The sequence below is a fragment of the Neofelis nebulosa genome, chromosome 16, assembly GCF_028018385.1.
Source record: "Neofelis nebulosa isolate mNeoNeb1 chromosome 16, mNeoNeb1.pri, whole genome shotgun sequence".
Classification (NCBI taxonomy): Eukaryota; Metazoa; Chordata; class Mammalia; order Carnivora; family Felidae; genus Neofelis; species Neofelis nebulosa.
Genome location: NC_080797.1, coordinates 26,441,828 through 26,458,720, shown reverse-complemented (window position 1 = coordinate 26,458,720; position 16,893 = coordinate 26,441,828). Strand labels below are relative to the sequence as shown.

The following is a 16,893-nucleotide window of genomic DNA, read 5'->3' as shown; positions in this document are numbered from 1 at the left end:
TAAAAGAGCAGAACTGCAGCGAGAGTTCACTATACAATGTTGCAGAAAAAGCCACCTGAAATCAAATAGGAAGCTTCCCCTCAGGGGTGGACGGTCTGCATGGGGCCAAAACACAGTAAAAAGGAATCAGTCCAGAATCAAATGTATTGTCACCTGCCTGCTAGTCCCCCTCCAAGTGTTTCTCAAACTCAGTCACGGGACCCGTCACCGGTCTCTCTCAGGGCGGTGGATGGGGGTGGCTGGTGCTGGGGAATCAGACAAGATCCAGAGCTTGGTGCCCACGTGGGACCCTCCCTACCTCAGGCCTTCTCTGCTGAACAGGGAGCTGTTCCAAATGTTCACTGTGTATCTGAACAAAATAACTACTTGTGCAGTAAAGGAATGACCTAGGAATTAGGAATCAATCCTGTGCCCGTGGGAGCTGTATTAGTTGGAATAAAAGACTCCCGAGAATGGAGAGGTCTCACAGTCTGGTGGTCTTTCTAGAGGTGTTTGGTAACAGGGCAGTAAGCGACAGACTGAGGGCGGAACCTGGCCACTGATGGCATTAGGGCAGCCGATCCGCCCTTGATGGCCCAGGGTCCCTGCCCTGCCACTTGCTATCTATGAGGCCTGGGCAGGTCACCTGTCCTCTCCGTGTTTCCTGTCCCTTGTCTGTAAAACTGGGGTAACACCACTCGCCTCAGAGGCCTAGTGTAAGGTTTCAGCAGGACAACAGACATAAGCACGTAGTACGTAGGAGGGAATGAGTCGGTGTCGGTCATCACTCTCAAGATACGCCCCCCTCCATTGCAAAGTAAGAGGTGAAGTAAGATGTCAGAAATCTCTGACCCATTTTTACGGGACTTATTTATTTATTTTTATTAAAAAAATTTTTTTTAATGTTTATTTTTGAGAGAGAGAGAGAGAGAGGGGCAGAGCATGAGCGGGGGAGGGGCAGAGAGAGAGGGAGGCACAGAATCCGAAGCAGGCTCCAGACTCTGAGCTGTCAGTACACAGCCTGACACGGGGCTCGAACCCACGAATCGTGAGATCGTGACCTGAGCTGAAGTCGGACGCTTACCCGACTGAGCCACCCAGGCGCCCCTGTTTTTACAGGATTTTAACAGATCCCCGAATGAAAGGCCAATGAATGCAGCCACAGCACATGGGGAACCCCATGAGGGCTCTGCAAACAAGTCTGGGGACTGAGGGCAGCTTCTTTGCAGTGATGGAGGGAGGCACTCGCGGGGTACAGCTGAGCCCACCTCTGCAGTCCCCTTCTCCGGGGAGAACAGCCACTATGAGGGGCAGCAGACCGGCCCTGGGTTCGAGCCCAGGTCTGCCCTGAATTGGGGCCGTGGGAAAAAATGACCGCATCTCGTTGCACCTTGGGCTCGTCATCTGGAAAACAGAGCCACTGACACCAACCTCGTAGAGCTGACTTAAATAGAAGACAGAATCAGCGAGGCGCTCTGCCTTGGGTCTAGCTAACCCACGAGCAGCTGGCTTATCTCGAGGAAGAACCGGAAGGGAGTCGGGAAGAAGGATGGGGCCCGCAGAGGCCTCGGGGACCACAATGTCACAGAGGGGGCCAAGTGCTCCGGAGAACAGGGCTACGCTGATAAAACCCTGAGGCCAGGTGAACTAAGAGACAGAGCTGCAGGCAGATGATAACATACGTGAGACAATATAACCAGCATAATTCCTGGAAAGGATCTGAGGACAGTCACACAATTTAAGAAGAACCACCCAAGGGAAAGCCTGGTCTTGGCTCTTTAAATATTTCTTGGGGAAGGCGGCAGCCTCATGTTCTTCTGCAAAGCCGGAGGCATCGGACCGTGACCTTGCACAGAGGGGGCACTGGCCCCCGAAAGCAAGCAAGCCACCCTTCGGCTTATCATTCTCCTTTAATGGAGCACTTCTCGGCTCGCCGGTGGGGCGTGGGGCCGGGCTCGGAGGCGCCGATCCTGGAGGCGCCCCGGCTGGTGCCGACTGGCTGCTCTCCCTCTCCCACTGCCCCCCTTTCTTCTCAGCTGCGCAAGGCCTAATTTACTGCCTGGCTGCGTGCACCTCGTCAGTTTTCTCATTTAACCATCAGACCCGTTTTCATCTCCATCCCGTTCTACAACTCTTTCCCCAAAGGCCAGGACGTGTCTCCTGGGGCGTTGATATTCTGGCACTTTGGGCCGTCTGGGGGACCCAGGCTGATGGCCCCCCATTTTGGACACTCGGGGGCCCCCAGTGCACCAGCTCTCGTGGGTCGAGGACGTGAGGCACGTGGCTGGCCCTTGCAGCCCGTCTCGTGCCACCAGCATCAGCTCTTGGGAATCACCTTGGGATTCACCTGCTGGCAGCCTTGGGGATCGCCTAATGACCTGCCATGGAGTTCCTGACCTCTCAGTGCCACAGCCTCAGCTCTGCTCTGTGGCCGAGCCCCTCCTCCACAGCAGGGACATGGCATGCTGCACCTGCTTTTCCCAGATACACTCCACCCACCAAGTACTGCTCCAGACCCCGGGGCTAGGGGCTCCGCAGCAAACAAAACACAGCGATTCTACGGGGGGCCGGGCGGGCTAGACAGACACACACACACACGTCCCGACAGGGTGTATCCGAGGGTGATAAATACCATGGAAGGAGAGCAGGGAGGCGGGCAAGAGTGCTGAATGGGGGCCGGAGGTCTGCAGGTTTAAACAGAGTCACCAGGAAAGACAGCCTCCTGCAGGTGACACCTGAGCCGAGGGGCAGGAGGAAGCCACGCGGAAGGGGGAAGGATATGCCAGGTAGAGGGAACGAGAAGAGCGAAAGCTCTTGGAAGGGTCTGGCGAATTTGGGGAGCAGAAAGGAAGCCAGTACAGCTGGTCTGGGGAGATAGGGGTGAGGGGTGGAGGGTGAGGTGAGAGATGATGTTAGAGAGGGAAGGGGCGCAGACAACAAGGATCTCGGGCCACCGTGAGGACCTCGGCTTCTTCAAGAGGTCTAATTCAGAGACGAACCCCCCTCCTCAGCCCCCGTGGCAGCGTCCTGCCCTTCTGCCACTCTCCTCCACCCCCCACCCCCAACTGAACCTCGTCCCAACTCTCCTGTTCTGACAGACACTGTTCTCGGGCCTCACTCACCTGTTCCCACTCGGTCACTTCAGGTGGCTTGTGCAGGTGACTGGCCCCGGATGGGCCCCAGCCTGCAGCAATCTCTGTTCCCCTGCACCCAGAGAACTGTGTCTTGCCGGGCAGTTACTGCGCGTGTGTGGGTCACCGGCTGTCCCCACTGAGCGGAGCAGGGCACCTCCTGCCCCCAAGTCCGTGCCTACCCCTCCCAGTGAGGATGACTTCCACGTTCTTCCTTCCTCCTGCTTCCTTATCCCATTCCCTCCTGACCTGTGGATGCTCTCTCCCCACCCTCCCACCCCCTTCCACACACACATAGCCTCTATCTTCATTCTTCCTCGCTCTGAGCATGTTCCCTCTGCTCTAGAAACATGCTCAGCCTTACTGATGCCTCCTTCACCTCGCTTCCCTGGGAGTGACCGTCTATCCACCATCCCCCTGATCATTTATCATACGTTCCCCTAAGTCCCAGCCTGGCGGCTGACGCCCACCCTCCACTCAGCGTCATCTGGCTTCTGCTGCATCATCACCACATGCTCTTAGGGACAGCTGGCTCCCCGTGGCCAGATCCCCTCCCACCCCCACCTCCTTGACCTCTGCCGTCCCTGGCCATCTCTGAGTTTGTGAGCACTTACCTTCCTTGTGTCTAATACCCTATGGCTCCCTAGTTCTTCCGCTTCTCTGGATCCCCCTTGGTCTTTTTTCCCCCCATTCCTAAAATGTGGCTCCCCCAAATGTGACCCTTGAACCCCTCCAGAACAGGTCACAACAGCTGGTGGCCCGTTGGCTGAATCTTACCTCTGTCCATTGCTCTTACTTTTTTCTTTTTTGAAGTTTATTTATTTATTTTGAGAGAGAGAAAGCACGAGTCGGGGAGGGGCAGCGAGAGAGGGGGAGAGAGAGAATCCCAAGCAGGCTCAGTGCAGAGCCTGATGTGGGGCTTGACCCCATGAACCGTGAGATCATGACCTGAGCAGAAGTCGAGCGCTTAACTGCCCCTCTCTTAATACGTTTTACACCCAACTTTGAACAATTGGGCAAATTTTACATAAAAGTGCAGACTTCTGGCAGCTGTCGTAGGCAGTACGGGGCTGGCCTTCCCATAGGGATGGAAGGAGAAGCCACGGCCCCCTAGGATGGGTCTCCGGCTCCCTGACCTCATCCAGCCCCCAACCCTCACAGGAGTCTGCACATCTGCTTGTGGCCGGCGGGCTGTAGGCCGGCTACTGCGCCCACAGACTGTTCTGGTTCCCTTGGCCACGTGGGGGGGTGCCATCTGCTCTTGTCGAGGGGAACGCCGTCTCACCCACGTCCCTCACCCCACGTCTCTCCTGGGTTGCCGTGGCCCATTTCGAACTGCCTCCAGCTCCAGGCCCCTCCCAGGTCCTCGCTGGCCCCCTTTCTGTGCCGAGCCTGCCCGGGACTCAGCAGGCACTCTCCTGGCTTCCCAGGGGTCTGCCCAGCTGTAACAGCAGGAATACACCCCCCGAGTCACTGACCGCAGGTAGACAGAACCGTGACTCTGGTCCCCAACTCCGGGTCAGACGGACGAGGGGAGTTTTCTCTGATCTCTGGGGGTGGGGCCAGAGGTGGAAAGAATACCAGGGCTCTAGGGTCAGAATGTCTCCGGTCCAAATCCTACCTCTGCCTGTTATCAGCTGCTGTGTGGCCTGGGGCAGGTCACTTCATCTCTGCTCATGTACAAAATTCGACAAAACAGAAGATGTGCCGGAGGGTCTGGTACAGAGTAGTCACTATGTCATGGGTCACTGCCCCTGCCACAGCGAGGGTTCCGCGTGGCACAGTACCACATGGGGTACTCAGGGGTCTGCCAGCCAGAAGCCAGCCCTTTCCCTGCCGCCTCTCTTTCTTCCAGGAAACAGTGGGCAGTGCTAGTGTTCACAGTCTGATTCTGAGCTGCCGGGGGGTCCTGACCCTGCAACGGGACTTCACTTTCAGGTGGGGGATTAAGTCTGGATGGCGCTTCTGTGCGCCCTTCTCAGGGGCTCGCGCCTACCCCAGAGAATCCTATCTATGCCAAAGCCAAGAGTACCGGTAACGTCAGGTGCGGGAATCATTTTCTGATTAGTGCCCCTTCCGTGGGTGTCCAACTCAATGCCAGAAGTCCTGTCTGTTAGTGACATTTTCTGCCTTAGCTTATCTTCACCGGTTAAGGAGATGCCACAATGTTAATCCATTTCAAGGGTTTTGAACAAACAGTCATAAATATTTGAGCCTCTGCTTTGCCTATTAAGGGAAATGCCATTGAAGATAATTATTTTTACGTCTGCCTGACAGAAAGATTTACACAGAGGACAGAATTATATTACCCTCTGAGCAAAATTCAGAAACCGTGAACCTAGATGGTCCTCGTCTTCACTGCGATTATTCCTATGGCTGAATATGTCGAATTCCTGGACCCGGAGGGGGAAAATGCCGGCAAAAGGTAAGACAACCTACGATTTCCGCGCAGTGAGTCCCCCAAGTGGTTCAGCTTATTTTTCAACGAAAGCCAACTAGGATCTAAACACGGACTTTGGGGTCTGTTGGCGTGAGGGTCACGTTTTCCACACTGTAAGGCATGTCAAGGACAGGGCCCCGTGGGATACGCTACCCCAGTGGCACCCTGCTTGGCACGGTACGTGTGTGGAGTGCTGAGCCCACCAATCACTCAGGATCAGAGCAGCGGTTTAACGACGTGGGCAGTACGACGGCCGGCGGGCAGCTTGAGCCTGATGGTGAAGCCTGGTTCACGCACTTCTCAGTAATGTGGCCTCAGACCCTCACTGCCTCGGGCACCTCATCCGAAACATGCCGTGAGGACCACCGAGGGAGGCTGTGCAGAAGACCGTAAGGGGTTCACAGTGCAATGTGGCGGATGAGTCAAGTGAACGATGACCACGGCAGGACCAACTTGTCTCGCGCCAGACAACGCTCCGAGCTACGGACAATGACCTCATGAGGTCCACATTATTATCCCCACTTCACAGGTGGGGGAACTGAGGCACGGGATACTTAAGCAACCTGCCCAGGTGGCTGAGGTGCACTCAAATTTGATGACGGCAGTTCTAGAAAGGGCTCAGGAGAAAAAGCCAATCTCCAAAGGTTATATACCGTACGACTCCCTTGAGTGACATTCTTGAAATAACAAAGTTATGGGATGGAAAATTGGTGAGTGGTTTCTGGGAGGTGGGGATGGGGACAGGGGGAGGTGGGCATGGCTATAAAAGGCTCCTAGAGGGGCGCCTGGGTGGCGCAGTCGGTTAAGCGTCCGACTTCAGCCAGGTCACGATCTCGCGGTCCGTGAGTTCGAGCCCCGCGTCAGGCTCTGGGCTGATGGCTCGGAGCCTGGAGCCTGTTTCCGATTCTGTGTCTCCCTCTCTCTCTGCCCCTCCCCCGTTCATGCTCTGTCTCTCTCTGTCCCAAAAATAAATAAAAAACATTAAAAAAAAAAAAAATTTAAAAGGCTCCTAGGAAGGGACAGAAACCACACCATCTCCTGACTGTGGTGCTGGAGAACTGAATCTATACACATGATCACGTTGCACAGAACTAAACATACACACAAATGAGTGAGTACAAGTTAAAAAAGAAAAAGAAAAAAAAAAGCTCCAAAGCTACCAAGATATGTTACAGAAGCATGTTTACGTGTACTTGGAGGAGGACAGTGGGAGTTTATCAGATACAGTTAGATGAGACACCATCACGAGTGCGGCGGGATGCGCCGCGTCCCCTTCCCCAAAGGTGGGTGCATCTGAATCCGGAATCTGTGCATATGTTAATTTTACTTGGGAAAAGGGATTTTGCAGATGTGATTAAGGAGCCTGAGACAGAGGGACAAACCTGGGTTATCTGGGTGGGCCCCATGTAATCACAATGGTCCTTAGGAGAGGGAGGCTATGGGGTTGGGGTCACAAAAGACAGAAATGGTAAGTAAAGACACTATGCCATGGACTGTAGCCACGTAGAGACTGGAAAAAGGCAAGGCAACAGGACTACCCCCCCCCCACCCCCACCCCAGAGCTTCTGGAGGGAGCTTAGCCTTGCCAACAACTTGACTTTGACCCTGTGAGACTGATTCTAGACTTCTGGCCCCCAGAGCCTTAAGATAATAAATTTGTATTGTTTTAATCCACTAACTGCAGGGCTATTCTTTGTAGCAGCAACAGGAAACTAATACAATGAAGAACATTAGGAAAAAAAAAAAAAAAAGGACAACACACATCAATTGTTTGGAGCGGTTCATCTCTGTGGGAGGCTGTCATCCCCGGGAATATCAGGTGGCTGAGGTGTTACTGAACACAGGAAGCTATTTGTTTGATCGCAGAGACTGGGTCTTATGGAGATGAAGTTCAAACCACCTTTCTTCCAAAAACACTGCCATTCCCTGTCACCACACTCTTGTAGGACCTGGTGGGTGTTAAATGGAGCAGGCACAGAGGGTGTCAGAATAAACACTGCATCAGGAAGTTGTATTTTTACTGTATGATCTTCCCCATTCTTTGCGCTTGAAAAATATGACACTTCAAGCTCATGTGATGCCTGGAGATCGTGATGCATGAATTCTTTGGTGGGGGGAGGGGAAACCCCACTAAGTTATGTATCAAGATAATATGTCACCTTTGTGGTTGAGAATTTAAGTTTCTGAGTAAATGTTCTAAGTCTATGTCTCCACACTGTCTGGGCATGTAACAAACAAACAAGCTCTTACTTAACAAAGGGAAAAAAATTTAGCTTCCCTTTTGGAATCCTGGCTACCACCGAGGGTCTATTGGGTGCAGAACACCGTATTTGGCATTTCTGTCCTCAGAGCGATTATACAGGTGTAGAATCTCTAACTTGCCGCTGTGGAAACAGGGCTGCAGAGAGCTTAAGTGACTTGCCTGAGTTCCCACAGCCTGCAGAGAAGAGAGTCAGGACTGAAGCACACACTGGGCTGATTCCTACGCGCGTGTCTTTTTCAAGATACCTACTGCCTCTAAGATAAACATTTGGGGCAACAGGTTAAATAAATGCCACACAAGCTGCCAACAGCTAGCGCGAGAGCTCTGCTAGAGGGAAGGATGACCTGACTTTGTTACTTTCTGTCATGCTGCAGCTCAGCTGGGAAGAAACTGTTGCAGCCACAGGGCTGTGTGTGGGGACAGAAAGTTGGCTACACAGTGACCCAGGTTTATAGCCCACCCAGTCGCTGGCGTGTAGGAAGATTCACAATAGGAAGAAGAGTACTCAGTATGTATAGTAACAAAGATGAAGCAACGTGGCCACTGTTGCAAACACACATCTTGGAACCACTCCATTTACAACCGCGCGGAAATGTTCATGATCAATTCCAGGGTGTCATTTAGAGAACCAGTCACTTGGATTTTACCAAAAAGCCACCATCAGAACCACCTTCTGACCCAGTTTTCCCAGGCGGAACATTTTTACGAGCCAGATCCCCCTTTCTCTGCCCAACAGTGTAGCTTAAATTGTTTTGACCATGACCGTGTAAGAAATCTATTTCATTTACCACACAACACGGCTCCACGAAACAAGACATATCCTTACCGTGTGGCGAGCTCTCGTACTTGTTTTCTAATTTGCTCTAGTTTAGTTCAGTCCATTTTGTGCTCGCTGACCTAGGGATTCACTAATGATTCTCTGCCCCGGCGAGAATTGATTGTAGTTGCTATTTGAAAGGTCTGGTCTAGAAAACAAGGGGAATCGGGGTCCCTACCTCTGGAGCAATGTAATCTGGAGTCCCACAGAAGGTCCTGGTTGTGACTCCGTCCATCATGTGCTCTTTGCACATCCCGAAGTCAGCAATCTTGATATGCCCTTCTGAGTCCAGCATGACATTGTCTAACTTCAGATCCCTGCAAGGAAGCAGGACAGCATCAGCGTCCTTCCCATGACACTACGTGGTTTGCTCTGGAGCCACTGAGACCGAAGGATATTTGACTAGGTACCATCTCAATGGCATAGAACTATGGGTCCCAGGAGAGCTGGGACAAGGAAATAACTCTTTCTTTTTCTTTTTTTAATCTCCAGAGAGAGCTTAACATAGTGCCTAGGACACAGTAGGCAGTTAATAAATGCACACCGAATCAATGACTGAATGGTTGGACTAGTGATCCCCAACCTCGGCCGAGCATGATTCTAATTTAGCAGATCTGGGCAGATCTCAGTCAGATGATTTACTAATATCACAGGAGGGGTGCCTGGTGCACAGCCAGGTTTGCAAAATCACAGGTTTAGAACAACCTCATTGGGTCACACAAGTGTCCCTTCCAAGTGTCTGCTGTATGTCTTTTACTCTTCAATTAACACCAGAATTCTTTCTTTGGCATCAGACTCTCACTGCAGATAACAACCTAAAGGATTTAATTCAATGGTTTTCTTTCCCCTGCCTCTCCCTAGCTCCCCACGTTCCTCTCCTGCCGAGCATCTATAACAGAAATTCGTTTTCCATTGCTCCCTGACCTCTGTTCCAAAAAAAAGGCAGAGGAAGGAGCCGCCAGGGGAGAGGAAAAAGCATGTTTTCTTGTGGGAAGCAGAAGCGAGACAGAAAATCTTTTGACATCCGGAAACCAGAAAGTGGCTCTGATTTGCCAGGAGGCTGCCGACAAAGGTGGGTCCCAGCAGGTCTCTGTTACCTCAATGGGTAGCAATTCCGTGTCTTAAGTCCCCACCACAGAATTACGCACACACAGAGGTGCAGGGGTCCGTCACAGTGCTGCGGGCAGGGATTCAGCACGCACCTGTAAATGATTCCTCTTTTATGAAGAAAGAACAATCCAATGGAGATCTCTGCCGCATAAAATCTGCAGAAGGAAATGCTGGTCAGGTCTCTGGCTTGCTCTTTGGATTCCTGAATGTTTCGTACCCTTCTAGTTCAGGCATCAAAGAGATACTAGAATGTTAGAAGATCCTGGGACGCTCAGAGATCAGCATGGCCCTACCCATGACTAACTCTTTGCCCTTCCCTCTGCCGTTTCACCACTCCAACCTCCCAAGGCATTTTACAGCTACTAAGTCAATGAGACAGGTTTATTACCTGTCTGGAAACCAACACTTCTTGTCTGAGGTGGGTGGACAGGTAATTTACTGCTTAAACGAAATTTCGAATACAATCTTTTAAAGAGTGGCTGCTGGACTATTTTGTGTCAGGACTCGGGTAGAGTGGAGAAAACTGCCATTTTCCTATTTGTGGACAGTGCCTAGTGAGGCACCCTGTGGCTGGTGAATTCACCCCGCCCCCCCCATCCTCGCCCCAAGTGCTGAGATAAATGGGACATGCACCGTGATTCATACTCGAGTTTACCCTTTTAAATAATTCATAATAAACTCAGAGTAAATGCTGACAGAGGTTTTAAAATTTGCAGAGTGTTTAGGAATCTTTGAAGTCTGAGAAGCCACAAGACTGTGCCTGTGCAAACATCACACCCAGGAGGCTTAAAATAAGCAGAGAGCAACCTCTCTAATGATAAGGACCAAACTCTTACTGGGGATGGGGGTGGGGGGCACCCCTAAGGTCCGGCAGGAGAAGGACGGGATGGGGGGAGGGAAATGAGACGGGATTCCGGGCGACTTTTACATTATCTTTCATGCTTTCCTGTATTTTGAAAATAAACACTTTCCAGGAACTCAAATACAATGTTAAGGCCACCGAACGAGATGCCTTAATGTTACCTTGCAACCTAAGGTCGCTATTCTGCCACTTGCTCTTCCCAGCTCTGTGTTATCAAGCTTTACTTTACAATCCGAGCATTTTAATGCTTTATAAAAGTACCAGAATGAGAGAGGAGATAAAGACAGGCATTTCTGAAAACTGAAAAGCAAAAAATAAAACCAGAAACAACAAGAATCCCCCTTTGCGTTAAAAAAAAATTTTTTTTTAAACATTTATTTATTATTGAGAGACAGACACAAAGCATGAGCAGGGGAGGGGCAGAGAGAGGGGGAGACACAGAATCCGAAGCAGGCTCCAGCACAGAGCCCGACTCGGGGCTCGAACTCACAAACTGTGAGATCATAACCCGAGCCGAAGTTGGTCACTTAACCGACTGAGCCACCCAGGCACCCCTCCCTTTGCATTTTTTTAAGCTTGTTACCACAGAATTCCCTCTTCTACCTTTAGTTCATCTTCCCTGAGACAGATCAACCAACCCGCAGAGGCCAAACACTCTACAGACTTAGCTTTTAGACTGAACATGGGCCAGAATCCCATTAACATTTGCTAACTTAATTAATCAGGGCACGTGCCCACTATGCATCCTCGCTGAGGGAAGTGAAAGAGCTGTTTGTATAGATTTGCTTCTGCTGAGTGTCCTGTGACCACCTGGCCCCTGAAAAATGGTTTGATCTTTCAGGTATCAAAGTCCCTGCCTAGACGGGCAATTCTCTGTCTTCCCCTGGAGCCCATGTCTCTCCACGACGCTGCTGACTCCTGCGGCCCTGATGAAACCCTCCAAGCGGAGCTCCCGGTTCTCCCCCAGATCCTCTCCTCCTTGGCGGCTGCTCCCTCCCAAACCGAAGATGAGGTATCACCCGAAGAGGTTTCTCTCTTATTCCTCCAGACTGTTTCTCAAAGACCCTAACCCCTCTTTGGATCCAAGGTCAAGGCCGAATTAAAGCTCCGTTGTCTCTCCTCTACACGGATTTTCACCAACCCCTTTGCACCGGCCCCTACGCTCCCTCCCTCCTTCCTTCCTTCCACTCTTGGTCAGTGGGGCTCTGTGAAAACTTGGCCTCAGGGTATCAAGCCCCACTGAGCCCCCCAACAGCCTTCGGTGGTCCTCAGCCAGGTGCTCCACTGGACTCATCACCGGGAGCTCCTCCTGCCCCCCGACCCAACCTCAAACCGTCTTCTGCCCCACTGGCTTGGGCAAGAACATTCCCTGAAGATGTTCTTTCCTCACTCTCCTCTTTATCAGGGCTTGCATGCTATCTGTGCTGCTTCTAAAGTGACGGCTACACATGACAATTGTCCAGAGACTTCTTCTACTCCACGTCAGGCGGTGAGCTCCCTGAGGGCAGAGAAAGCCTTTCACATCCCAGTGCCTGATGCATCGTGGGTGTGCAATAACTGTTCAGTAACAAGGGGCTGACTCGATCAGTGAGGGTGGAACTGGGGGACGGGGGGAGGATACACCAGCATCTCCAATTCACCGGAAGCAGAATCAACCTCTCCTTTGGAAGCGCATAGATGGACCCAGCCAAGAAGTCTGCCCCCTGGGAGGTTCCAGGGCTCAACTCCGAAGTGGCAAAGCCCCATCTTCACATTTGAACTGTCTAAATTCAGGGACTTAAAAAAAATACTCACACTGCTTGTGGTTCCTTAAATTTTCCTACTTGCTGGATGTGGTACATGAGGTCCCCACCGTTGACGTATTCCATGACAAAGTACAGCCGATCCTGAAGACCAAGGTTCAACACGTGAGTAGGGCTTGGCCACGGGCCGAAAGGCTTCCTTCACCTCCACTCTTTCCAGACTCTGCTTGGCTTTTGCATTAGTTAACAAACTGTGGGCCATGCTGGCAGAGCTGATCAGTGGAGCCGAGCCCTTCGAGATTTTTCTTCCCCGATAAAAAATATGTAATGAACCCTAGTGCACGAGGGCCTTGGGAAGTATAAAGTCATTATGTAACTCTGAAATAATGGCCCTCTGTCAACATGTCTGGTTCCGTACGCTCCCTGTTACAGTAATGGCCTCACACGCTCTTCCCCTTTCTCCTGCACACATACTGCACGTTTAACGGATGCTGTGAAGAATCCTTATGGGCCGATTATTGACTTTTAACCAGTGTTTCTGGTTTGCAGCGTCTGGGGGGCAAGCCACAGTGATGCAGTCATATGTCTCACTGGATGCTTCTGGAAACAAATCTCATGAGCTAGATTGGGATCCTAAATTATAAATGTTCAATACTGTGGGGGAGGGAACTATAACTGGAGAGGTTAACCAAATGTTCTTTTGCATCCATAACAGGCCCAAACATTGTTTCTTATTTTCTGTCACTGGCGTGCTAAGTGTCGGCACAGCACACCAAGTGAAAGCCAACCTCGGCTCGCTTCTAGACATCATCACCATTTCATGGAGGTTATGAAACATTCAAGTGTTGCACTGGGAGGGACAAAATGATGAAGCGGCTGCTGACAGCCGGGAAACAGCTCCAGAAGCTTCTATCTCTAGCTTTCCTGTTAGGAATTTTAACTCCATCTTTATTTCTATGTTTTGTTTCTTTCCAGAGCTTAAACAGTGTTACCAGTGTCCTGACCAGGGGGACAGGACCTGGGCTGGGGTTCGGAGACATGGACCCCTCTCTGGCACATCGCTCTTCCCTCCCTGGCCAAGAGATTTTAAGGAGAAACGTTAAGACAGTAAGTCATTTTCCGGCCAGAAGGAAGTTGAAAATAATTAAACTCATAACAGTAATAATTATAGCCACTTATTACTGAGTCATATCTTAGCAAGGGCAGCCACCGAGAAGTAGAAAGCCTGTCTTTGGTGCCACAAAAAAAGTTTGTATTTCTTGCAGGGCACTGGCAAGCTCCATGCCAGGAGCTTGGCTGATCAGTGTTTTGGAACTTGTTTTGTGTCCTCTTTTTAGTTTTCCTGTAAGACAGGGCTGGGCAAACTTTCTGTAAAGGGCTAGAGACAGTAAATACTTCGGGCTCTGTGTGGGTCTTGGAACTATTCTACTCTGCCTTCATAGCCTGAGAGCCACCGTGGATGATAAGAACATGAAGGAATGTGGCTGTGTTCCAAGAAAACAATTCACGGCCACTGAAATGTGAATTTCATCTAATTTACGCATGTCACAAAATATCATTCCTTGTGGGTTTCTTTCCTCTCTAACCTTTCTTAGAGCTCACGGGCTGTCCAAAACAGACCAGATGGCCAACCCTGTTGTGTGCAGGAAATAAGAATACACCCTTTCAGGAGATCAAGTTTCCTAATGTTCCGAGGCTATGCTTGGCAACTGATCAGTAGCCTTAAAAAGCCGGGACCGTGAGTTAGTTTATTGGTTTTGTATCCTTAGGTCCTAGCACAGTGCCTGGGATAACAAAAACCTTTCATGCAAATGTCTGCTGAATTCAACAGCATTAATGCCACGTCTCTCAGTAGGGCACATCCCAGATAGGGGACACCCCAAAGTTACCGGTGGTGCAACAATGGGAGGTTGTTCCCAGCTTATGCCTTTCTTCAGCCTTCTCCACTGGAGTAAGGTTGATTCAGACGCTTAGAACACTCCGGTTCAGGGGTCACCCTTGGCAGCACATGCCGTGTGTTGTGCCACAGGTACACTCTCCCAGGGTCCTTACCACCGTCTGGAAGCAGGAGTGTAGCTGTGTCAGGAACGGGGGCTTGTCAAGCAAGGCCAGGACTCGCTTCTCCACCATGGTGCACTCCACGTCATCATCCTGAATCACCACGTCCTTCTTCAGGATTTTGATGGCATACAGTTCTTCTGTCCCCTTCCTGTCAGCGAGCATCACCTGGGAGCAGACGGAAGGCAACCTGAAAACTCTGACCCTGTGTCTGGTACTGGGGGTAGGGGAGGAACCTGGTCAGGTGACCACTCAGACTGTTCTAGTTTGTGCAAGTTTATAAATGTGTGATATAAACATATTCATAAAGTTCCATTTTGTGTGTGAATTTTGAGATACTGCACGTCAGTGTAGATTAAATTCCTCCAGCCCTGTGTAATTTAGAAACTGTTGGGATTTGCACCCTGTGTAGGCTACGGCCCCATGATGGTGCTATTGTGGCTGCTAAAAGGAACATACACGGCCCTCAGCATTAGTCTTGAAGGGTGCACACTTTTCAGGAGATCCTTTGTACAAAAATGGGACTGACCTTTATAAGCTTCTCACGAGTCAGGAACCAAGACAGAAAAAGGCAGGATGGAAATCGCTTCCTGGATCTACCATGAGATTTGGGGCCAGAGAAGCCAAATGTGGTCATATAGGTTGATCACTGAAGAAAACCCAGTTCAGCATCTCTTAATTATTACATTCACTTACTACAAATCAACTTTTAATTTTTAGTTGTGAAAAGTAATCATTCAGCTAACATTTTGGAGCACCTGCTTTGTTCTCAACCCTGAAATGGTAACATACAGTGAACCCTCTGTAGCTTTTTTTTTTTTTTTTTAAGTTTATTTATTTATTTTTAAAGGGAGGGGAGAGGCAGAGAGAGAGAGAGAGAGAGAAGCAGAGAATCCCAGGCAGGTTCCGCACTGTCACTGCAGAGCTTGATGCAGGGCTTGTACTATGAACCATTAGATCGCGACCTGAGCTGAAGTTGGATGTTTACCCGACTGAGTCACCTAGGCGCTCCCTCTCTGTAGCATTTTGGATACATTTGTTTTTAAAGACATTAAGCGGGGGTGGGGGTGGGCGGGGGACATCTAAGAAACAGGTACAGAGACCAGGGAAATCTGGACGGCTGTTCTAGAAACCTCAGGGGGCCCAGGATGAATCCCAGCATTCTCTGCAAAAGCCTCCCCCACCCCGCCCCCCCCACCCCAGACAACTGCCCTCTCACCTTTCCAAAACTCCCCTTCCCCAGCACCATGAGGAAATTGAAGTCTGTGAGTTTCACTCTGTCAAGGTTGTTGGAAGGTTGTCTCCTGTCTTCTGAAGGAGTGATGACTTTGTTACCAGCAGGGCCGAGCTTCGCTTTCTAAACAACAAGCACACACACACACACACACACACACAGGTGAAAACAATGGGTCACTGTTTCTCCCCCCAGGAAAAAGAATGCATTTAAGGAAGCTTGATGTGAGGTGGGAGGTGGGATGGGGGCAAGAAAAGAAATCACAGGGTGATGAAATATCCATTCAAAATTCTGTGGCTATATACTTACCCTAAGGACAACGTTTTCAAAGTAGCAAAAAAAAAAAAAAAAAAAAAAAATTGCCCTTCCCTATTAAGAGACCACTCTTTACATAGATTACCCAAGAATCAAGTTGTGCGATTTTGCTGATCTTTGTTCTAGGGTGTAAAAGTCAACCTCTGGGGGACAAGTGCTTCACAATGGCTGAAATAATAAAAGAAAGAAACTGTGCTCTGACACTTTTCTTATTTGTAGATTTTCCAACTTAAGATTCATCTGCATAAAGGCAACTTGTACTCAAGGAAAAAAAGGAGGGTAGAGTCCCCTGGAGAGAAACCTCTTAACCGGCAAGCTGTGGGGATGATTTATTGCTACTTTAAAAGGCACAGTAAGAAGAACACAGGGTGTGTGTGTAAGTCAAGAGGAAAAGAAACGGTGATATGCTTGAGAACCTGGTTTCACACAAAACACACAGCACCCTTTGAACCTGAACGACCCTTGGCCAGTGACCTGGCAGTTACCAGAAGGAGTTTTTGTAAGCTAGACTCCTGCTACCCAAAGGTGCTGGAGAGACCTCACCCTCGTTACTCTGCCTAAGAGTTAGAGACTCAGGTCAAAGGTGGAGGAGAGACAGAAGGCTCAGTAGAAAAGGACAGGCTCATGGGAATCACATGGGAAGGTCTCCACAGTCAGCAAAGAAGCCTGTGGAGAATCTCCCGACAGACTCTGCATGTGGAACACCTGCCTGATGGTGAGAGAACCAGTCTCTGAACATGTCAGCTGCTGAAAAGGCCGGGGTCCTGCGGTTTGGCTGAACAGCCAAAGCCACAGCCCTGAGCCCAAGGGCAAAGACTGTCATTCTGCCTACATTCTTAAGGATAAGGTGCACTGCCCCTTCCCCGCCCCCCCCCCCCTCAGCCCCAGGGCAGCAGACCTATGTGCAGGTGCCAGGACATCACTCAGGTGACTACAAGAAGG

The 16,893-nt window shown here is 50.4% G+C and overlaps 1 protein-coding gene and 1 long non-coding RNA gene across 5 annotated transcripts in view; one reads left to right on the top strand and one right to left on the bottom strand.

The window, feature by feature from the left end:
• PRKCA (protein kinase C alpha) overlaps positions 1-16,893 on the bottom strand; it is a 401,449-nt gene that overhangs the window by 39,018 nt on the left and 345,538 nt on the right. For all 3 annotated transcript variants that reach the window (XR_009255428.1, XM_058705741.1, XM_058705742.1), the window contains 5 exons: positions 15,622-15,759; positions 14,397-14,570; positions 12,397-12,488; positions 9,833-9,895; positions 8,809-8,947 (listed from right to left, as the gene is read on the bottom strand). Coding sequence is in view for 2 of the 3 variants with exons in the window: in XM_058705741.1 (XP_058561724.1) it covers positions 8,809-8,947; positions 9,833-9,895; positions 12,397-12,488; positions 14,397-14,570; positions 15,622-15,759 (606 nt within the window). In the remaining variant the exon portion in view is untranslated. The remainder of the gene's footprint in view (positions 1-8,808; positions 8,948-9,832; positions 9,896-12,396; positions 12,489-14,396; positions 14,571-15,621; positions 15,760-16,893) is intronic.
• On the top strand, positions 1,306-14,717 carry LOC131498446 (uncharacterized). 2 transcript variants are annotated; one of them, XR_009255430.1, is made up of 6 exons: positions 1,306-2,481; positions 4,966-5,048; positions 5,388-5,535; positions 9,492-9,702; positions 13,320-13,451; positions 14,374-14,717. It is a non-coding gene; the product is annotated as an uncharacterized LOC131498446 (long non-coding RNA). The 2 variants fall into 2 exon arrangements; XR_009255429.1 differs by lacking the exon at positions 4,966-5,048 and having other exon boundaries at positions 1,308-2,481.